Below are 23,133 nucleotides of genomic sequence, written 5' to 3'. Positions count from 1 at the left end.
TCCTTAAGATAGTTTAAAAAAAAAGTAGAACAATGTATTGATGTTTGAAAACAATCACTTAAATCAAAACAAACTTTAGCACTCACTGATTACAAGTTTACAGATGTGATTAATCATAAATAAAAAAGCTGCAAACATACCCTTCACTAAATAATCAAAAACAGTTCAATCTTAAACAACAAAACATGGATAAAAACTTCAAAACCCTAACTTTATAATTTCACTTGAATATATGACATTATTCTATAATAAAATTGAAAAACCATCATTTTTTGGGGTGTTATTATTGACAATTAGAATATCTCATTATACTCCAAATTTTTATATTGAGTAATGTTAGAGAGACTAAATTTGTAGATAAAATTTTGTAAATTAGACATATGAATTGATGATTGGATTATTATTTAAATGTTGATATACGTGCTCATTTCCTATTGGTGACACATCATTTAGTTTAGTTTTTCTAACATTACCTTTTTATATTTAAAAAGAAAAAAAATTACTCTTATAAAGAATGCAATGAGATTTTAAAATGCTAACAAGATCCATTTTCTAAATATAGAACATTATTACATAATAATATTAGATCGCAAAATTTTGGGATCCCCTTCAAATTTTGGCCCTTTGCAACTGCAACTTTCACTCCCCTTGTACCCCCCCCCCCCAAAAAAAGCCACCTCTGCATGGCATGTTGCTATGTGTCACTGTCAATGTCTTTATGTGCATGTAGGGGTTGGGTACGTGTCAAAAGTAAAAGACATTGGCTCTTTAGTGTTTTTTTTTTAATAATAAGTTATTGATAAAGAGGGAGAAAATTCAAAATTATTATAATAATTTAGAGGAGTGAGAGTTTCGAATCCAAAATGTATGTGTGAAAACCTAATACCTTATTTACTAGGATATTGGATCACAAGCAAACGATCCATTTGTTAATCGTTAATGTCGGATGCATATTTGTCAACAATTTTTTTTTTTTTTGTTTTGTGCAGGAAAGTGTTTTGGTTACAATGAAGCAAAACCAAATTCTTATTAAAAACCTAAAAGCATTTTAAAGTACTTCTTGAATAATGGCAAGTTACATGTTGCTAAAACAGCTAAAAATATTTTCTAAAAACCAAAAACGTTTTTACCAACAACTGTCATAAGAAGTTGTGAGTGCTTAGTTGCAACAGTGTTTCAAATTATTTTTTCAAAAAGCTTTTAGATTTTTAATAACTTTTTTATATATGTCGAATGAAAGCGCTTACATTTATAAGTGATCTCTATATTAGAGAGGAGTTTTAGTATTTTTATGACACGCTCAATTTAAGAAATGTTGATTAGGGTTTTTAGCACTTTTTAAAACAGTGCCAAAGGACACATGATTAGTCAAACCGCAGATACAAATATGCCATGATTCCATGAAATTGGTATTTTAGAAGCTTCCAAAATATTGTATTGCGTGTGCAGAATTGACGATTAATGAATGGAAAAAAAAACAAGAAGAAACACAGTTAGACACGTAATTTCAAGTGGAAGTCTTTCATTTTACCTTTTTTTTTTTTTTAAAAAGCGACCAGTTGATAACTTCATCAAATTAGTCCACCTTTTTCGGGTACCCAATATACAAAGGCAGTTCAGCTTCCTATTGGACATTATTGTGTGATTCACACACGCCACGAATCAAACTCAAGACGTTTCATGTTAAGTTTGAGCCTGAAATTCATCTACAACCACTAGACGACATCGAACGATTAATTTATATTTCTCGTAATCGTGGAATTTGTCATCACGTTTTTGGGATCCCTGAAGTCTTGAATGGATATGATTGATTCTGCCAACAAAATAGACCCATAACCTGTTCTGAATGCTTCTTCGAGCTTGTCCCTAACCGTTAGATCATCTTGTAGTTGTTAAATCATTTATCTTTCTTGTAAAGCAATTTGTTTTTCTTCACATTATTCTTTTTTATTTGTCTTACTCATTGAGGATGCTATTTTTTTCTCATCATTTTTATTTTTTTTTTCTTGGTCATTTTTCAACGATGAATAAATCCCTTCAAACGTGTGGTTTACGTTATTTAAGCTTTCATTTGAAATATGAACATCTAAGCTAAGCCCTAGTGCTAGAGAAGACAACTGCACTGCCTATTTTGGTTCCACCAAAGCAATTAGCCATTACTAAATTTATTGTCTTTCCATTGCTTGGTGGCATTGCTAGTTGGCAGGACCATTTTTAGGTGTTTTAATGTATGTTGTGTTGATATGATTTTATTGTAAGCAAATAGAATGTGACATCCCACATCGTCCAAGGGAATGATCCTTATATGTATATTCTCATCCCTACCTAGCACGAGGTTTTTGGGAGTTCACTGGCTTCGGGTTCCGTAGGAACTCCGAATTTAAGCGAGAAGGGGGCTTGAGCAATCCCATGATGGGTGACCCACTGAGAAGTTGCTCGTGAGTTCCCAAAAACAAAACCGTGAGGGCGTGGTCAGGGCCCAAAGCGGACAATATCGTGCTATAGTGATGGAGCGGGTCCGGGAAGTGATCCGCCCCCGGGCCGGGATGTGACATAGAACGTTTATGTCACTAGTTATGACACAAAAGAGCCACTAAACCAAATTTCGACGATAAAGACCTTTATATCAACACGGTAGGCAAAAGCAACTCTTAACGATGAATGCCTCTATATCAACATGAAATTGACTACTAACAAATCTAATTCTCGCATAATGGTCTGTCACTTAGTACTACGGTCTAATAGTATTATTCTTCACTTGTAAGTGAGAGGTCTTAGGTAATTACATTATTACTAGCCCGTTGTGAGGCTAAGCACATCCCCTCCCCTTTAGTGTAAATAATATCGTTTGTTCAAAAAAAAAAAAAAAAAAAATCTCCCATGATGGCCTAACTACATACACTACACATAAATATTAAGACCACCATCATGATATCATCCCCCTACTTACAAGTTAATATCTTGATAAAGTTTAAGTTTGGTAAAGCATAGAAATATCTTGAATAATAATCTTACACATGTCACAATCCGAGCTTCAGTCGTTAAATATATAGCTTTCAAACACTTGATCCTTTACAAATTTTATTTCATCGTTTGAGCGCAACCTAACGTATTGCAAACCTAAACTTCTAAACTGCATATTTATGGAGCTTTGTTTGTGAACCAAAAATCAATAAAATTATTACTATACCTTTTTATATTTAATTGAAAGAAAATTAACAAGATAAATATGGACATTAAAATAATTTCGCATAAACAAGCTTTTGTTTTTGCTTTCCTTTTCTCACCTACACGTAACTATAGTTTTACTCATCTCCTTTCTCTCTCCCACTTCCTACTATTCTTTTTTTTTTAATTCTAAATTTTAATTCTTTTTTTTTAAATTGTCATAAATTTAAACACACACATAGATTGTGACTTTTATCAATTTTATTTAATATAACTTTTTTTAGAGATGAAGAAACGATGAACATACATACCATGTCAAACGTAACTAAGAAATGCCATCACAATTTCATACCTACTAGCCTCTCCACACGCACTAATGTGCGTGCGAGAGGTATTTTTGCATCACAGGTGCTATGTACCCCTAAAGGTGTATTGTGTTAGTTTTTTTTTTTTTTCTATCATGCCCCGCCCCCGAAATATATGTTTTCGGGAGTATTAGTAGGCCCAACTTACAATCATAGTTAATTTATTTCCATTAATCACATTTCTTTAAGTCAATAATTCAAATTCTTACAAGCTATCCATATTTTCTTAAATGTCAAAACATATCTTTAAATTAACATTTGAATTCACTATCATTAGTCATCATTCTCCAAATAATTTCCTTCATCCCACGTAATCCATAACAATTAATCACTTAGCAACACATACAATTTCACTTCCAATTTAGAACCATTTCCTTCTCTTAGATCAAAATTCCATCTAAATATGAATTCTCGATTATTTAAGGCTGCATCTAACCTCTGCTAGACTGCTTACGTACTCTTGAGTAGGATCAAGCCTTTCGTAGTTCACATTTCCAAAATTCAAACCAAAACCGAATATGTTCAATTAATCCAATATATATACCACAATTGTGTTAATATTCAAACCACATCAGATAGACCTCAAAAGCATAATTAGAATAACGAAATTCGCATAAAAGCACAATATCAGCTCCTTGGCCGTGCGCCGCCGCGGGCGGAGGTCGATCGACCCGACTCGCTGGAAAATTCAACTATTTCTAAAAACTACCAAATTTTACAAGGTTGTAGATCTCAATGAATGGAGCAAGTTTCATACCTGCGGTCAAGTCCAATTTGGCCGGGAAACACCTCAAATTGGCCACGAACCGCTGGAAACCCTTGTTTTTGGGTGTCCTTGATTCGACTCCAAAACAACTCTGAGGCCCCAACCAATGCGTGGGCTTTGTTCCAGGCCTCAAGGGGAGTCTACTAGTAGTGGTAATTCGATGACATCATTTCACAATTTGGTGGATTTCGAACAATCACCGCGTGCACCCACCGGTGTGTTTTCCCAATTTTTAAGGTCAAATCTCATGATTTTTGGGGTGTAATAGGAAGAGGGAAGTTTATGGAGAGTTTCCCAAGTGGTGGTTTGATGGGATTCGCTGGAAAAAGGGTTAAAATCCGTCGGAAATGGCAAGAACACCAACCAGGTCGGGTCGCCCCTTTCGCAAGTCAGGGGTCCCCCGCACCCCCTTTCTCTCATTTTCCCTCCTTTCTTTCCTCTTCCTTTCCCTCATTTCTATTCTTTTTCTTTCAATCTCAGCCGTCCATCATTTATTTTCCTTTCATCACAGCCACACACGTGGCACAACTTATTGCTCCAGATTTCTAGAGTCTTCTAAATGGAATTAAAATTACCAATATCACTGACTTTAAACGTTAATAACTTCTTCGTTATAACTCCGTTTCATGAACGGTTTATGACTACGCGTTCGTGATATCGAGCTATATTCAAAAATATAAATTGTGACCTCAAAAGGTCTACGAATTTTAATTAATTAATTTCCGAGCGTCAAACTTCGTAACTAGTTTAATTTAAAACTAAATGCAAGTAAATTAATATAATGCCTCAAAAAAAAAAAAACATAAAATCTCAATAATCCAAATACGAAAATTATAATAATTTCCGGAACAAAATTTTAAAATTTCCCAATTCTATTTCCATAACCCTAAATCGATTTATTTTCGATTTTCCTCCGTATATTCATATATTTAAAATTTCAGGGTATTACATTTTCATTGTAATTGTCAAGATATATTTTAAATGTATTGTGCAAAGAGAAACTTTTTCTTTACCATGCATGTCCTAAAAAGTTATGTTTTTTGTTTCCACTTTGCGTAAAGTAATGATTTAAATAGACAGAAATATATGAAGCTTTCAACTAATTTTCGTTCTCTTTTTCTACACAGTAATATGTGTCATTTTGCAGTGATTATGGCTATGTGTTGATTAGTTTGTTCTCCATTGTACAGGGTGAAAAAAATTTCTATGAGCTCTGTCAAGCAACGGATGGGGAAAAAGATCATCATTGTTTAATGTTAACATTTCCTATTGCACCAGTGAGATATGTTTCCTATCGAGTTAGCTTAATGTGAATGCCTCTAATTTATATATGAACATTATATAATTGTCAAATATTTAAAAGTCAAGTTTGTATGTTAACATGATTAGGTTACGTTTTCACATTGAATTGGGGTGTTCAACGTTAGAAGTTCTTTTCTCAAGTCTCAACATTTAGCAAATGAAGAAAACAAAAGGCCAAAAGCAAAAAGCCACCTCTTCCACTGTTATAACCTTCCATTTTCTTTAAGGCTCACTGCTAACAGAAAATCTATGGCAAGAATACAACTTCCCCCCTTCCTTTTTCTTCGAGCCTTGGCAAATGGGTCTACAACTAATGAGTGTGTAAAAGCATCAAAAGTTTTGAGAGTAACATGAATTGTATGTGGTTTCAAAAACTCGGATTTATGAGAATTGAAAGAGAACGAAAAATTAAAACATAAATTACCAAAAGAAAAATAGAAATGAAAGAAAATCGGTAACCATTGGAGTTGAGGATTCTAAAAATGAAAGAAATGAACCTAGAGATGCATATGAACTTGGAACTGGAACTTAATGCATGTATAAAAGAGCACAGGTTCATATTACAATTTTGAGTCATCAAAGAAACAAAGTGAAGGCAACAATTCATACACAACTAAAAAAGATTGTTTAAAAGGGGAAGAGAATGAAAATGTAAACATGAATTAGTAATCCAATGGAATTTTTTATTTTTAGGGAAGAATTTGTTTTGAAAGATCGGATCCTCACAAATTTCTATCACTGGCTCACCCTTTTCTTTTCATTACCAGGAATACACTTTCCCCACCTTCCCTTTTGTCGGAGACCCAACAAATAGGTCTGCAACCAAAAATTGATGCATAAATCTTCACAATACATTCCAAAGGATTTAGTTTATGTTTCTATCAATTATTTTGCTCAATTCCAAATGGTACTTAGCTTAATTATTTTACTAAGAAGGCACACAACACACCACTCCATTACAAAATTGGAAAAAGAAAAGTGAGAAATATTCAAGGAATCTATTCCAACTATCTCTGAATCACATCACACAGCACAAAGCACACCACTCGAATCCAACTAAAATATTGAGCATTCAAGGAATCTGAACTCATACATGATTACTAACTTATTTTCCACTCAGCCAAATATGTGGTAAATTGCAAAAAAATATCCAAAAGTTAAAAGTTGTACTGAAAAGCTGAAACATGCAAGGAGGGTTTTTGAGATAGATGAAGAGAAGTTAAGGAAGGCTTTTGAGACAGAAGATGAAGACGACACAGTAGGATAAAAAATATATATATATATATCATGCACATTCATTGTCGTTCATCTCATACTTCTGAAAGTTAACATGCCAACTAAACCTTTCATATTACATTTTGCAAGTAATTTTAGCAAAATTGTAAAGGAAATGATGTCGATGGAATGAAGACTCTTCTAATTAACTTTCAACCAAAACAATGGGAGTGTAATTAAGTTGTTGAATGAGGTAAAAAAGCATCAGATAAATGTTCTGATAACTATTTGCATGTATAACATAGGTGGCCATTCATAAAATGCAAACACATTCGGAAAGTGCCAACGCTAAGTTTAGGGGAAATTTTGGAATGATTGGTTTGGTGGGTCGGGAACTGTTGTGCCAGCCATCCCACTACTGGTGCAAGTGACATTATAGTAAGTAAAAAGAGGGGGAGGAATGAGGTGCCAACTGAAATAATTGAGGTTAAGCAGGAGGAGTTGGTGGAGAATCGGCCAAGAGAAGACCATGCTAAGTTAACAGGAATAGACTTTGGACATTCTTATTAGGTATCAATGCTATGTCCTTGTTTTTTTTGGTGATCGTTTAGTTCTATCAATTGAAAGTGATTTATATCTTTTGACTTTTGCATTAACACCTTCTTTTTTTTTTTTTCATTTATAATGTTGAGAGCTCAAGGAATTGTGTTGCTAAATTTTAATGCATAGTGAAACTGTTTGCAGTATGTTTTTATTACTATGCTATGAATTTGAGATAGATAAAGAGAAGTTAAGGAAGGCTTTTGAGGCTAAAGTTAAACATAACACAGAGGCTGTAGGATAAAAAAATAAAATATCATGTACAAACAGGACATATTCGTTCATCTCATGCTTCTGAAAGTTAACATGCCAACTAAACTTTTCATATTACATTTTGGAAGTAATTTTCAGCATAAATTGTAAAGGAAAGGATGTAGATGGAATGAAGACTCTTCTAATCAACTTCCAACCAAAATACTGGGAGTGTAATTAAGTTGTTGAATGAGGTAGAAAACATCAGATAAATGTTCTAATAACTATTTGCATGTATAACATAGGAATTTGTATCATAAAATGCAAACACATTCGCAAAGTGGCAATGCTAAGGTTAAGGGAAATTTTGGAAATAAGTCGTTGCCAAAAGCAAAAGCCACCTTTTCCACTGTTCTCACCTTTCCTTTTCTTCAAGGCTCATTGCCAACAGGACTTTTATGGCAAAAATAGACTTTCTCAACTCTCCTTTTCTTCGAGCCCCGACGAATGGGTGAACAACCAATGAGTCTATACAACCATTAAAAACCATGAAATTTTTTGTTAGTAACATGAATTGATGTGTTTTAAAAACTTTAGTCCGATTTACAAAAATTTGAAGACAACGAAAAAAGAACATGTGAATCACAAAAAATAGTAATCAATTTAGTCTTTGAAAATGAATCTTTTGTACATAAATTTGGTCTTTCCGCTTTTTTTTTTTTTTTTTTTGTTAGTGTGTTGAGATGCACAAATTAGATACATTTTTCAATTTATCTATGCTAATAAATTTTTTTATACAACGAATTGAGAATGAGAGATTTATGCTAAAGTACACAAAAATCAACTTCACCAATAAACCCTAATCTAACCATTTAGGTTAGTTGGCTCCGAAAAAGTCTCAAACCCGACTAATACTATTTATACCATATTTTTGTATCACATTTTCACACCACATTAGTTGGCATTTGATAGTTTATTATTTAATAAACTAATAATTAAGAAAAACTAATTAATTAAATAATGATTGTAGTATACGAGAAGTCTTTCTTCTTCATTTCTTTGAATTTTGTAAATTTTTCAAATGATATGGTATAAAAATATGATATTAAACATGAATAACATTACTTGTCTCACAACCCCATTAACACGTCTTGGAGGTTCTCTGGGCTCAAACCCCTACGTTAGCATACTCCCAACACTCCATCCACTATAATATCAACCCACCACCAAAAGCTTCCACCTTTATACAGAAGGCAGTTACAAAAAGATTATCTTTTGGCAATCGAGCATTTTCAGAGAGATCAATGAAAGCCGTGTACGGTGGAGATGCTTTCCCCCCCAGCCGCTCCCGAACCTGCAGAAACGTCTGCCTGGCGGCGACAGCTGTTGTGTTGGTCGCAACCATCGTACTCGTGATCCTCTGCCTGACGGTGTTCAAAGCCAAGGATCCCACCACGACGGTCAACTCCGTCGTCTTGAAAGACCTCGACTTGGCACTCAACATTCCACGTCTCAGCGTGGACGTGAACCTGACTCTGGGCGTGGACCTATCCGTGAATAACCCGAATAAAGTCGGGTTCAAGTACAAAAACAGCACTGCGTTTTTGAACTACAGAGGGACCAACGTGGGCGAGGCCCAAATCGGGTCGGGCAAGATATTCGCGGACCGGACCAAGTCCATGAACGTGACACTGACAATAATGGCGGATCGGCTGCTGGGGAAGTCGGAGCTCTTTTCGGACGTGGTGGCCGGAACGCTGCCGTTGAACACTTTGACCAAAGTCTCCGGAGAAGTCAGCGTTTTGGGGATTTTTAAGATTCATGTCGTTTCGACCTCCTCCTGCGACTTCAGTGTCGATGTCGGTAACATCACTGTCGGACAGCAACACTGCACATACAAGATAAAACTATGATTTTTGTTTTTGGCTTGCCCTCGGATTTTCTTATTTTCTGGATTTTTATGGTCTGTCTGCTTGTGCGAGCTGAATTTACTGATTTGCCACTCTTGTAGTGTATTTTGAATTATTTGCTACATGACATTTCCCAAAACATTTTATTGTATGAGTCTTGGATTTCTGCTGATTCTAATGGTGTTGCGATTAAATATATTTCATTTCATTTCTTCGAGAGAAATGTTAAGATGAGTCGTGCTGGTGCAGGGACTAATCTTAGGCATTCGTATTTGTGAAACTATAAAGTACGAGTGTGACTATTCACGCTTGTTGAATTTATAAAAATAAGTATAAACTGTCAGAATCAACCTTATACAACGTACGACTCACCCTATCAATAATTGTCATTCCTTTAATTTCTTCATGTTAAACCAAGTCTGTGAAAGAATGAAACAATCCGCTCCAAAATTGCTCATAACTCATAAGAGTTCTGACCAGATGTGCAACATCACTTCTCTGTTTCAAGTTGTAAACTTAATTTTCCGATGTGGGATTTCATATTTTGAACATAAATTGCATTTCTCAACTCAAATCCCAAACTCTTCTTTTGGTTGACCAAATAAAATCTTAAAGGGACCAAACAAGAAAAACTTTGAGATCTTCATAAAATGAGATAATTATATGAGCTCATTCCTTCCTGCATGACATGCAGTTGTTTCTTATAGCTAATAAGTTCACAACTTTTTCACCCCGCTACATTGACACATCGGGCACGATATTTACCCGTCTCTTCAATAGTGTCTTCTAGCTCGATTGGCTTGAAATTGTTTAAGCACGCTCAGATTGATCGTCGATATAAGCATGCTGAATCCAAGATATGGTGGGATTTGAGAATTTAATGACAGGGGGAGAGGTCGAGCATGCCGATTTAAGAAAGACATGCAAGCGAATTGAGAGAAGTATATAAAAGTAAAGGGTTCAAACCATAGGATGCAGGTAAACCAAAGTCGCCCTGAAAATATAGCAAGAACAAGAACAAAGTATGGAGCTATCCAAGCTAAAAACGATGCTGAAACAAAAGCTGGTACTCGCCTCCCTGGCAGCGATCGTAGTTCTTGTGGCCATAATTTTTTTATAATGCTGATCATAGAGCTTACGAATTTCAAGCCGAAGGACCCCATAACCCTGGTGGATGCACTGGTCTTAAGAAACCTAGAAATTTCTCACCGTGCGCCTAAACTCATCACTATGGTAATGTCTCTCTCTATCAAGAACGGCAACAAGTTGGCCTTCAAGCCCACCAAGGGCACTGCAATCTTGTTCTACAAGGGCGTGAACGTCGGTGAGGCTGCTATAGAGGTAGGAAAGGTAGCGCCGGGAGCCACCATAAGCACGAATGTCACGCTCACCGCTTTGGCTGATCGTTTGATGGGCAACCCCGCTGTTAGTTATGATATGTTGGCGGGTAGCATGGCTTTCAACACTTTCACCAAAGTCCCCGGCAAAGTGAAAATCTTTGGAATGGATAAGGTTGCTGTGACCTCCACCAACTTGTGCGGTTTTGACATCGATATCCGTAGCAAGACTGTTGGGGACTATAGGTGCACATAGACTCACAAAAGTTACAATCCCTTTTGTAGTTCTCGTGTCAAGACATGTTTTTATTAGTGTTCCAATTTATTCTTGTTCTTCAAATTTGATCTACAAATAATTGTAGTATTGAGTTGTCGTACTTCACATCAAATAAGATTATAAGATCATTTTCTCTTATAGTAGTCTCTGCATTGTTACATCGAACACAACTTTTACGTTTCCCTTTGATAGCACCTTAAACTTTTTAAGCATACGCAACCATACTATATTTTGGGGAAGTAGCAGTTTAAACAGAATGTGAAGGTGACGAGCATCACTATTATGATCAACTGGCCTAGTGTATTGTTGATCCTAAAAACTACCAAGCCTACGTGGCATGCAGACCGAGTAACTAATAAGTTAACTACGTCCTTCAGTTATGTGCAGGGCATGCCAACTTGTAAGCCAAGCTTGGCCGGGGAGTAAAATGTGTTGATGCGTTGGATGCACTGCTAACTTCTGCGTCTTGCGATTGCGGCTGAGAAAGGAACACGTCTCAACCTTTGGGTTCTAGAGCTTGAAGGCAAGGATGCTAGTTTTGCGAAGTTCACAAATCGTCAGCACCAGGTTCGGTCACGATGATTATATTCGTGAGAGTATAAGCACGTCGAACTGACACCAGACTATACGGACACAAATACTCGAAAGAGATGTATGTCTTAATGGTAAATGTTGTTCGGCCATCGGAATGCCAAACTCTGAAACTTACTTGCAAGTATCCAATCATAAAACAACTCAACGTTCAATGTGCCAAGCCTAGTAATCTGTCACACCTCACTTCGCCGAGAAGGCTAATGATATGACCTTTGCCAACAAGGATTTGGAAATCCTTCTCGACCGAGATTTGGATAAATAACCAATCTGCCTCGAAGCAGTGCTGTCTATCCAAACTGAATGTGCTCTTCGGTCGACTGATTCTACGGCTCCAGTGATGTCTATCCAAACTGAAGATGTTGCTTGTTGCCTTCACAGTGCTATTTATCCAAACTGAAGATGTGTTGGCGGGAAGAAAGGGGAGAAGGATAAAATCTCATAGTTGTTGAAAAGCTTTGCGCAGGGCAATTTGTGTGTTGAATTGGGGGGCTTTTGAATGATGCACTCCCTTCTCTATTTATAGTAGCAAACCCCCTCATAGCTGAGCAAAAATTTTACTCGGATTAGAACTCCTCATCCTAATATAATTAGGTCTCGGCCAATTCTAACTCCAATAGGACTTTGAGCCAAGCTCTTTAACAAACCAGATTCATCTCCTAGGTCTTAGCCTTAAAGACTCCTTGGTACACTAGGTTTTGAATACCCCACTTTTATGTAAACCAATCCCCCTCATGATAGGATTTGGCCGATCCTCACTGGATGGCCCATGATGACTGAACGGCTCATGATAATTTTAGAAGATTATTGGGCTGAGAGCGGCTCTAAGCTCGGCCTAAAGTAATATTTTGGGCCCAAACACGTATGTATATGCTACATCAATGAGATTTAAGCATGCTGCTCAGTTCAAGCTACAGTTAGAGTTGAATGATTTAATAACAAATTAGGGATGAAGGGCATGCAGAAGTTTAGGAAGACATGCAACGAAGAAGAGATAAATTAAGCATTTAAGTTAATATGTCTTTTCATGAAGAGGCCCCAAAAAAGATGTTCATAGTATGCAAGAAGTGATTGTAAAACAAAATTGTCCGACTCATAAACATAGCCCTGGCAGTGGCCTCCATTCTTGTTGTAATATCTGCTACAATACTGATCTTATTCATGACGGTGTACATGGAAACAGCCCCCTAATTATGGTGGATTCCGTGGCCTTAAGACATCTAGGTTAGTCTCGAAGTGAATCTATCCGTCCTGAACCATAACAATGTGGCCTTCAAGTATGCCAACAGCACGGCATAGTTGCCGTACAGGAGCGTGGTGGTGGGAAAGGCTCTTATAGAGGCAGGAGTGGTATAAAGGGGTGCGAACAAATTCATTAATTTAACTTCACTATTTATTTGGCTGATCGTTTTGCACGGAAAATCCAAGCGAATAGTTCGTTCAGATATGTGTTGGCTGGTACCTTGCAGTTCAACATGTAAATCAAAATCTCTGGCAGGTTAAACTCTGCTCAAATTGTTCAAATATTCATGTGGACGTGGTCTCTACCAGCTCCTGCAATTTTAACGTCAACGTCTGTATCAAAACTGTTCGAAAGAAGCACTGCACAAAGAAAACAAAATTCTAGTTTTATATGATTTGTTTACTCGTGCCAGTTACCTAAATCTATAATCTTCGAGTTTCTTAAGATTTTGAATATATTTTGTGACATTGGTATTGCTTCTTTGCTGCATTATACAAGTTACAAGGAAAAACATAATTCCATCACATAAGACAAAACAAAAGGTGGAAGTATCGCATTCTAACCAACACCGCAAGTAACAGCAAACTTGTGTCATGCGCCATTTTTCACACTCCAACAAAATTCATTAGATTGGTTCGGTTTTGGTTTTTTTTCTTCTTCTTAATTATCCTTGAAACCAAATGATCAATTTTATTTTGCTGTGAATTGTGGCAGGTCTAATGTATGCAGATAGCACAATTGGCGAAGTTTTAAGTTTTGCAGGTTTGAACTTCGTAGTCTAATTTATTTCAATGAATTGCCGCTTTGAAGAAAACGGATAAGATTCGTTGCTTTTTCCTAACATATGGATACTTTCGGCCGAATTATATTGTTTACTAGCCCAAACAACATTTTAAGCTTTGAGGAGCTTTTCTTCTAAACAAAATAAATGAATAACTTTGAGAATATCGCTTTTATCGTTTTATAATCAGTTTTCAAAATATACCCAAAACTTTTCAGTGGTTTCTAATTTTGTAGGCTTTAAAGATGTTGTTTTATTTTCTTCTCTTTGCCAAGGTTAGTTAAATTCGTCCATTCTATAAAGTATGACCACAATGTGTATCTGTGTGCTACAATAAACGATCTGATATCATTTGTTAAGATTCGAACAACACAATTTATCCTACAAAACTACCTTGTGCATACAAACTTTAAAACCATACGATGTGCTATTTTCGAGCATGATACATAGAAATCTAAGTACCAGTTTGGTACAGCTGAAATTATAAAAAAAAGCAGCTATGAGAAAAAGTTGGGGTGTAAAATGTTTTGGTAAATGTAAAAATAAGTGTTTTTTTTCAAAGTTTCAGCCAAAATAAGCAGAAAAATGGAAGTAGCATTTTGCTGCTTCTCAAAACCAACTTTTTTTCAAAGTAGACGGATGAATAGTGAAGTTTAATGAAACTTTCTTAAACCCAATTATACCCTCTTTCTCCATCTCGCTTCCCTCATCGTATCAAATCATCGAATCCGATTGTTTGGGAGGACAAGGTCCTTCAGCGAGTCAAGTTCGGCACTTGACGCAAGCTGAAGATATCCGGGATGAAGGAATGACTGTTGATTACCAAGGTCGAATTCAGAGAGTTCCATTTCACTGACACGGTCGAATTCAGAGAACTCCATTCACTGACACAGAGAGACAGCTCGTGAAAACACAGGTCGAATTCATCATCTCGAGCCCGAAGCATGCGGATTCGAACATCAATTTCTTCTCCGGCGACTGAGACAAGACGGAGGAAAAAGAACCCAAATGGGAATTCTCCGTCTTCGTGCTGAAATCCGTCCCGATTATGTACATCAAGGAGGACGGTGGTGCTCGGGTTCGACGCATTTTTCAAAGCCATAACGGGTCTGAACGGATCGGGCAAGTCCAACATCCTCGACTCCATCTGCTTTGTCTTGGGGATTACCAATTTGCAGCAAGTTCGCGCCACCAACCTCCAGGAGCTCGTCTACAAGCAGGGCCAGGGCGGAATAACCAAGGCCACCGTCTCCATAGTCTTCGACAATTTTGACTGCGCCCGTAGTCCCCTCGGATACGTGGCCCATTCTGAAATCACTGTCACCCGTCAGGTATTTCAGGTTTTAACAATTGGGTCTCGTTCGATTTTGCTGATTGGGAAGGGGAGAGAATAGAGGGTTGGAGGGGAGGGATTTGGATCTTGAGCTGTGACCCGAAAATGATGAAGATTGAAGATGAAATTATAAATAATAAATAAAATAAATTATTATATCACATTTAACATTAGACCTTTTTAGTCATTTAACATAATTACAGTAGTTTTACATAAAGTTTACCAAACACTTAAACATGTTTGTTTTGTTAAAAACACTTTTACAATAAAAGTTTACTAAACACTTAACTGTTTTATTTTACAGCTGATTATTTTTACATCACAATAAAAACAATTTTTTTTAAAAAACATAGTAATACCAAACTAGTCTCAAATTGCTTAGGTGGATTTTGTTGCAAAATGCACTCTCTGCCCCAAAAGTCCTCCTTGCTTACGTGAAATCTGCACATATTATGCAATGTGAATCAATGCATGACATGCGCTTGTCGTTTTTCATGTCAAATAAGATCGTGTCTGAAGTTTTCCCTCTCTTTGCTTTGACCACAATCTTTACCCTTGTCTTTAATCTCGCCTTAAAAGTCTTTAAGATATGCTGCTGTTACAACAAATGACGGTTAGATTTCAGTAATTTGATAACAAATTAAGAGGATTGCATGCACAAATTAAGGAAAACATGCGAAGGAAATGAGAGAAATTAAGCAAAATACTAAAATTCCATCAAAAGGGGTTTTGATAAAACTGCAAAACAGAAAATTTGGTATGTTGATCTGATATCGGTTAGCCGGTTAAGCATGTTGGTCAAGACAGAACATTATGTTATTATTTTTACCTGATTTTAGAATCTCTCTCTCTCTGTACTTTTAAAAAGATAAACTATTAAATCTGTTAGGCAAAATATACGTTCGAACCCTTTCTCTGTAAATTAAAGTTATAAAGTAAAACATAGGTGGTGTGGGGAGCAATTTAAAGATGGTGACCCGAGGAAAGCTGAAGCTAGTTGTTCAATACAGTTCAAAGTTGTGTTAGCTGACCGTTGGATTTGAGCATTAAATCAAAAGTCCCAAACCCCAACCACCTTGGAACCCTAAATATTCTTCTCTCTATAAGTCACTCTCCCTCTCTCACCCTCTCCTGATCTCTCTCTTGTGCGCTCTCTCTCATAAAAGAATATCACACCATGCCAGAAAATAGCAACCACAACAAACCCAACAAGCGAAAACGCTCGTGTCTTATTGCCATTGGTGCTATCCTATTCTTGATCTTCCTACTCTTCATCATCGCCCTGATTCTTGCCCTAACCGTTTTTAAGCCCAAACAGCCAAAAACCGAAATCCTCTCCGCCTCCGTGGACGGTGTGGCTCCTCGCATCACCTTCCCAGCTGTCCGGATCGAACTCAACATTACCCTCTACCTCACGATCAATGTCGAGAATCAAAACCACGCAAGCTTCAGGCACGGCGAGGGAAAGACTTTGCTTCTTTACCAAGGCACACAGGTTGGGGATGCAAACTTGTACCCGGGTAACATCCCTGCAAGGGGCAACGCCATGCTGCCCTGCCGGCTTACTTTACAGGCGGACAAGCTGGCGAACGACATGAGCAAATTGATCAGTGATGTGATGGGGGGTGAGATTATGGTCGAAACGAAAACAAGGATTCCAGGTAGGGTTACGTTCTTGGGGTTCATCAAGAAGCACGCTGTAGCGATTTCAGAATGCCAACTGACGATTGGGTTTCCGGACATGAAGGTGAAGAGGCAAGATTGCAAGAGCAAGGCCAAGTTGTGAGTTGTGTGAGTTTTTATTGCTTTGCTTTTGCTTCTCAATGATTCCTGAGAAGAAGGTGCAGATTGTAGCAAAAACACGGAGAGAATAGCATGTAAATTTGTAGGGTTTTAATCAGAGGGAGTTAATTAGGATGAATTTTAGGATACAAGTTTTACAATTTTTTTTATCTTAATCATAGAATTTGATGTACGAAAACAGAATAAAAATATATGGAAATTCGTTTAGATTTTGGTTATATTATATTTGATGTGCCAACGTTCTGATTAGTGACTTCACGGGCACAACTTGGTTTGCTGCATACACAATCTGCTGTGCTGGAAAGCATAACACGACATAAGATCCATAAGCAGGCACAAGCCTTTCTAGTTTCTAAAGCTTACCCACCAGCCTGAACATACAACACTCGTGCGAACTTTCTGTCCATGACCTCAAAAGCTTATAAAACAGAAAAGGAATCGGGATGCCAAAGTAGTGACGGTATTCCAAGCGTGTCACACACTGCCATGTGCTTTCATGTGGCCACATGGTATTATAGTCTATATGATTGGTTTGGTATATCGTCACCCTTACGTTTCTGTTGTAAGTTATTTCTCCTACTTTCAATGCTCCTCCATCCACATTGGATTTTGAGGAGAATATATGATTTACCAAAATTAGATTTCCTCAGTATGTAAACAGAAAGGAAAATATAAACTCAGATCTATTTCATTTGAAAGAACAAGCGTTCTTCTTAGGAACAACACCACCCAAATATTCATGTGAAAACAATGCCTCATAGAGGTTTGTTTCTATTCAAATAGAAGCCAAAAGCAACAAACAAAAACCATAATTTTAGTCACAGGACATTAAACATGATTTCTTAAAGTTATCATCCAACAACATTTAAAGTGTAAAATACGCAGACAAACATTCCCAATCATCAAAATATAACTCCAAATCCTAAAGTGCAGAGATTTCGAGCATATGGAAATTGATAAGAAAACCATTGAACATGAATAAGTTCAGTACATGATCAATGAGGTTGGAAGAATTTTCTGTTTCATTTCTTCCCTGTGTCTAAAATTCTGACTTAAACCAAAAGAGCACGAGTCGATACTAACTTAATATCAAAACGATGTCTTTCCCTGTGTCTAAACGCATAAATAATGTCAATAACTACTATACAAAGCTAGCACTACTGTGTATAATCTAGGTAAGCTGTTGGAATTTGGAAAGAAGTACCAGAATTCTTGCAAATTCACCACCACGTAACCCGCATGAGTCAATTGGAGTTAGAACTCGAGCTTTCTGATTAACCGCATATCGATGTTCCTTGACTTCCCTGATGGCCTCAGGGGTGCCCCAGGACAAGTTTCAGCTGCTCCAGTTTGACGCGGTTCTGGACGAGGTGTTACGCAGTCATCAGAAACGCAATCTTTCCTCAAGCGGTCAGCAATAGCTCCCTCAGTTTGCTCTGACACGATAGCTTCCAATAGGTTTTTATACACAGCTTCAAACATTTCTTCATCCGAAATGGATTCCACATCAGTCAAAACCTCGTCTTCTGAAATTTGGACGGGAGAATCAAAGTTAAGCTGACGAGCAACCATGCCCCTGCACTTGCTGACATATTTTTTGCACTGTGGCGCCTTAACCAGGTCTTCCCGAGCAGGGGCAAAAGGATCGAAGACATCATCCACCGGTGTCCTGGGGCTGCTATCATCAGAACAACCAAATGGGTCGTCCCCATTTCGGATAGCATTCGGATTCAAGCAAGTTACATTGGATGATTTCTTGCAAACAGAGGGCGGAGATTTCAAACCAACAGGTAAGTCACCGTTCTCTCGGACTGCATTAGGAGTAACAGGCTCTAGAGAAGCCACCCCATTAGCAACCAATTCAACCGGTGGCTCTGCAGCTTCCTTATGAAGCCCCAAAACACTAGCTTTATCCGATTTTTCCACAGTTTTCGGAGGTTGCAGTTTGCATTCTTCCAGTCCATTGGTACAACCTCCAGAACCCATTAATCCAAACAAAGGGTAGCAGCTGAAATGGTAAATTAATTATTAAAATTAGAATTTGGCAGCAAAATTCAGATAAAACCCATGTCAAAGAATCGAACTTTACATTAAAAACTGGTGAAAAAAATTAACAGAAATCGATAAATTAATGGGTTGCAGAGAAGTTATTAAAGAAATTAAATCTAAAAAGATAAACCATATGCTCTGAATATGATACACAATTAACGATTAGAACTTTGAATTAAACTCCTAATGAAAACTCAAGATTTCAATCTTCCCAGCCAAAAAGTAACCGGGCAACCCTGATTTCAAGAAACTAATAAACAAATAAATAAAAACCCAGAACAGCAGCCAAGTAAGACTCATCGAGTTTCCAGTTCAGAACAAAAACGAGTAAAAGTAGACAGAGAAAGTTGCAGTAACCTGAGAAAGAGGATAGAGAGAGAGCAGAGAGTTGGAGAACAGAAGAAGCAGTTGGAGCAGCCGCAAGCAGAAGAGAGAGTGGTTTGTGAAATGTGAACTGAGTCAGTGTGTCGTTTTTGTTTCCAGTTGGGTGCTTTGGTTCTTCCAGTTAGATCTGAGTGGCTCGACTCGTTCATCTTAAAACTTACATAGGAGTCCGTACCCACTTTCCTCGCAACTCACTCCCCCCACCTTATTTTTGGCGGTTTGCAAGACTCACTCCTTGAGCATTCCTTTTTTGCCTAATAATAAAATGAGAAAATTGTAAGAATGGTTTTTAAATTTGAATCTAATTAGAGAAATAATTTTTAACTAAAAATTCATGATCATTGGTTTTTTAACTAATCAAAACGTGCAACTAAAGTAGTTATGTTAGAAGGACTATTACTAAAGTTGGGTTAAAGTTGAAGGACCATTGCTTCAGTTGAGTTAAAATTGAGGGACTATTTCTCTAGTTGGGTTAAAGTTGAAGGACCCTTATTACAATTTTTCTCATTGATTTTTCATATTTACCCCTCAATTCAGTCTCATGTGCGTGACATGTGACTCATTTTGGCAGAAGTTCTAACGGAGTTGATAAAAATGACCATAATTGCATGTTTTAAGAAGTTAAGGGACCAATGGTCATGGATTTTTAATGAGAGACCATTACTCTAATTATATTAAAGTTGAAGGACCATTACTACAATTTCATCTAATAAAAGTGACATTAAATCATCCTAAAAAAAAAAAAAAATTTAAAAACTCAATACATGCCAAACCTCCCTTGGATCCCATTTTATTCATGTTCTTTTGTTATTATTTTTTCTTTTGACGAAAGTTCAAACGGAGTTGATGAAAAAGATCATAGTTGCACTTTTTAAGGAATTAAGGGATCAATGGTTATGAATTTTTAGTTGAGGGACTATTTGTCACATCCTGCCCCGGGCCCCCACCACATCCTAGGCTTGACTCCACCATTGCACGATATTGTCCACTTTGGACCCTACCATGCCCTCACGGTTTTGTTTCTGGGAACTCATACGAGAACTTCCCAATGGGTCATTCATCCTGGGATTCCTCTCGCGCGAACTTGCTTAACTTCAGTGTTCTGATGAACTCCGAAGCCAGTGAGCTTCCAAAAGGCCTCGTGCTAGATAGAGATGAGAATATACATATAAGGTTTACAGAATCCACTCCCCTGAGCGATGTGGGATGTTACACTATTACTATAATTGGGTTAAAATTGAAGGATCATTGCTACAATTTCTTCTAATAAAATCGACATTAAATCCTCCTAAAAAATAAATAAAATTTAAAACAACTCAATACATACCCAACCTCCCTTGGATACAATTTTATCCATGTTCTTTTGTCACTATTTTTTCTTTGTCAGAGTTTGATTTACATAGGATTTTGAATTTTCATGTTAAGAGTTGTTTTTATGTAATTATTTTTTTATTAAAATTTTGTTTATTTGAGACAATTTTATGATACGATCGTCATGTAAAAACGTAAAACTTTATTAAGTAGCGGATAATAATAATTTATGATACTATAATTCACGCCATTTATCATCAATCTCTTATGAATTAGACAATAAGTTTGAATATTAAAACCCATTTTGGAAAGAAACTAATGTCTTGGGAAATCTATTTTGGTGAGAAGCTATTGGCCTTAAAAATCACAAAGCCTACGTAGCGCGCAGGCCGAGTAACTAATAAGCTAACTACGTCCTTCAGTTGAATGCGGGGCGTGCCAACTCGTCAGCCGAGCTCGGCCGAGGAGTAAAATTTGTTGATGTTGCGTTGAGCGCGTTGCTGACTTCTTTATCTTGCGACTGCGGCTGAGGAAGAAATACGTCTCGGCTTTCGGGTTCCAGAGCCTGAAGACAAGGCTGCTAGTTCTGCGAAGTTCAATATCAAATTCGGCTTTCAATGTGCCGAATGTAATAACCTGTAACACCTCACTTCACTGAGATGGCTAATGAGATGACCTCTACCAATAAGGATTCGAAAATCCTTCTCGACCGAGACTTGGATAGATAACCAGTCGGCCTCGACGCAGTGTTGTTTATCCAAACTGAAGGTGCTTCGGGATTGGCTGATTCTACGGTAACAGTGTTGTTTATCCAAACTGAAGATGTTCGCTGGTTGCCTTCACAGTGCTGTTTATCCAAACTGAAGGTGTGTTGGCAGAAAAAGAAAATAAAAAATCTCAAAGTGTTTGAGAGGTTTACGCAGGGCAGTTGTGTGTTGAATTGGAGGTCCTTCTTCCGTTGCCATTACATCTGTATTTATAGGACTAATGTACTTGGTTGGCATGGCCTAATCCTCGGTAGAGTCCTATTTCAAATTCCATGTATCTGACGCGACTTGATCTTTAAAGGATTGCATTTGATCTTTGGTGACGTGGCTTCACCACTTGTTTTCCTCCATCCATCTTCACAACACCAACCCGAGAAACATGCATTAAAAACCTAGCCTTCCAGAAAACCTATGTTCCTAGGCTTTATCTAAATGAATATTAAATTCATTTCTAATTATCACCATCTCATAATTTCATCCCATCCATGCATCATGACTTTTCAAACCTCATCATCAAAAGTCTAGCCTATCTAGGCTTCTTACCTCATCATAACTCCATCACCATCAAATCCTAAACTTGTCATATCACCACCAAAAGCCAAGCCTATCTAGGCTTCTGCATGATCTAACCATACATGCACTCATCCAATTGATGTCGTGCATATCCCAATATTTCATGTGGTCAAATTAGTTGGGATTTAGACAAAAATTAGGTTTAAATAATTTAACATATTACTACTACGATAATATCATGATTAAAATCACAACATTATTTCTCAATAATAATTGAAAATCATTTCAACCACTTTGTAATTCAACGGTTTAAAATTCTACTCATCCAACGGTCTCGATTACTCGTGCCGATAGTGTAAAATCGAGTCCAAACAGAAGCATATAAGGAAAATATGTTTTGGAGGGGAAAATATGGTGGGAAATTAGTTTTGGAGGGAAAAATATGGCGTGAAATTTTACATGCTAATAAAAATTGGCACGAATGAATACATGGTAATAAAATTAGAGAGCTACTAGAACTAGACCCACTTCATTGTCATATTTCTCCACCTACATCATAATCTTCCACCATAAAAAGTTAAAAAATTAAAATGCTCTTTCCTCAGCCACTTTTATTCCTAAAATATCCTCATTAGCACTCTCGTTCCGCTCCGAGCTTGTCTCTAAAATTATTGCACTAGTAAAGAATAATTTTAGAGAGCTCAGTGATAGACCTTGGACCATTTTTTTTTTCTGCTGTTCAAACTCGATACCCTTTATAGAATACCCTTCATCAATTCTTCTTCCACACTTGTGTAAATATCAGGGCCGTCTCTGAGATTTTGGAGGTCCTGTGCGAAATTTATAAAAGCGCCCCTCCTTAAGATAAGTCTTAAAAAATGTAGGACAATGTATTGAAGCTAGAAAACAATCACTTAAATCAAAACAAAGTTTATCACTCACTAATTGCAAGTTTAAAAATATCATTAATAATAAGTAACAGGAGTTATAAACATAACATTCACTAAATAATAAAAAACAGTTCAATCTTAAACAACCAAAGAAGAAAACGAACTTCAAAAACTCTAACTTTAAAGTTTCATTTGAATATGTAACATTATTATATAATAAGATTGAAAAAATACCGTCTTTTATGGTGTATTATTGACACTCAAAATATCTTATTGTACTCTAAATTTTTGTATTTAGAAAGAAAAAAAATTACTCTTATAAGGAGTGTAAGATGA

The 23,133-nt window shown here is 36.8% G+C and overlaps 4 protein-coding genes across 4 annotated transcripts; 3 read left to right on the top strand and 1 right to left on the bottom strand.

The window, feature by feature from the left end:
- Window positions 1-8,912: 8,912 nt before the first annotated feature.
- On the top strand, window positions 8,913-9,521 carry LOC137722122 (uncharacterized). The gene has a single exon (XM_068461101.1). It carries the CDS (start codon window positions 8,913-8,915, stop codon window positions 9,519-9,521), a length of 609 nt encoding a protein of 202 aa, XP_068317202.1.
- A 969-nt stretch (window positions 9,522-10,490) lies between these two features.
- Window positions 10,491-11,111, top strand: LOC137722121 (uncharacterized). Its single transcript, XM_068461100.1, has one exon. It carries the CDS (start codon window positions 10,491-10,493, stop codon window positions 11,109-11,111), a length of 621 nt encoding a protein of 206 aa, XP_068317201.1.
- A 5,146-nt stretch (window positions 11,112-16,257) lies between these two features.
- On the top strand, window positions 16,258-16,866 carry LOC137722120 (uncharacterized). Its single transcript, XM_068461099.1, has one exon. It carries the CDS (start codon window positions 16,258-16,260, stop codon window positions 16,864-16,866), a length of 609 nt encoding a protein of 202 aa, XP_068317200.1.
- A 962-nt stretch (window positions 16,867-17,828) lies between these two features.
- On the bottom strand, window positions 17,829-19,509 carry LOC137723196 (uncharacterized). Its single transcript, XM_068462367.1, has 2 exons — window positions 19,290-19,509; window positions 17,829-18,891 (listed from the first exon to the last, which is right to left on the bottom strand). Exons 1-2 carry the CDS (start codon window positions 19,463-19,465, stop codon window positions 18,138-18,140), a joined length of 930 nt encoding a protein of 309 aa, XP_068318468.1. The 5' UTR covers window positions 19,466-19,509; the 3' UTR covers window positions 17,829-18,137.
- Between the last annotated feature and the right edge of the window lie 3,624 nt (window positions 19,510-23,133).

The sequence above is a fragment of the Pyrus communis genome, chromosome 17 (assembly GCF_963583255.1).
Source record: "Pyrus communis chromosome 17, drPyrComm1.1, whole genome shotgun sequence".
Classification (NCBI taxonomy): Eukaryota; Viridiplantae; Streptophyta; class Magnoliopsida; order Rosales; family Rosaceae; genus Pyrus; species Pyrus communis.
This window is presented reverse-complemented; position numbering and strand designations above follow the sequence as displayed.

Bases quoted from the DNA above. Each gene is read 5' to 3' on its own strand.
- LOC137722122 (XM_068461101.1), top strand. From the start codon at position 8,913: ATGAAAGCCGTGTACGGTGGAGATGCTTTCCCCCCCAGCCGCTCCCGA.
- LOC137722121 (XM_068461100.1), top strand. From the start codon at position 10,491: ATGCAGGTAAACCAAAGTCGCCCTGAAAATATAGCAAGAACAAGAACA.
- LOC137722120 (XM_068461099.1), top strand. From the start codon at position 16,258: ATGCCAGAAAATAGCAACCACAACAAACCCAACAAGCGAAAACGCTCG.
- LOC137723196 (XM_068462367.1), bottom strand. From the start codon at position 19,465: ATGAACGAGTCGAGCCACTCAGATCTAACTGGAAGAACCAAAGCACCC. The intron at 18,892-19,289 runs GTTACTGCAACT...TTACCATTTCAG, and splicing joins CTCTCTATCCTCTTTCTCAG to CTGCTACCCTTTGTTTGGAT.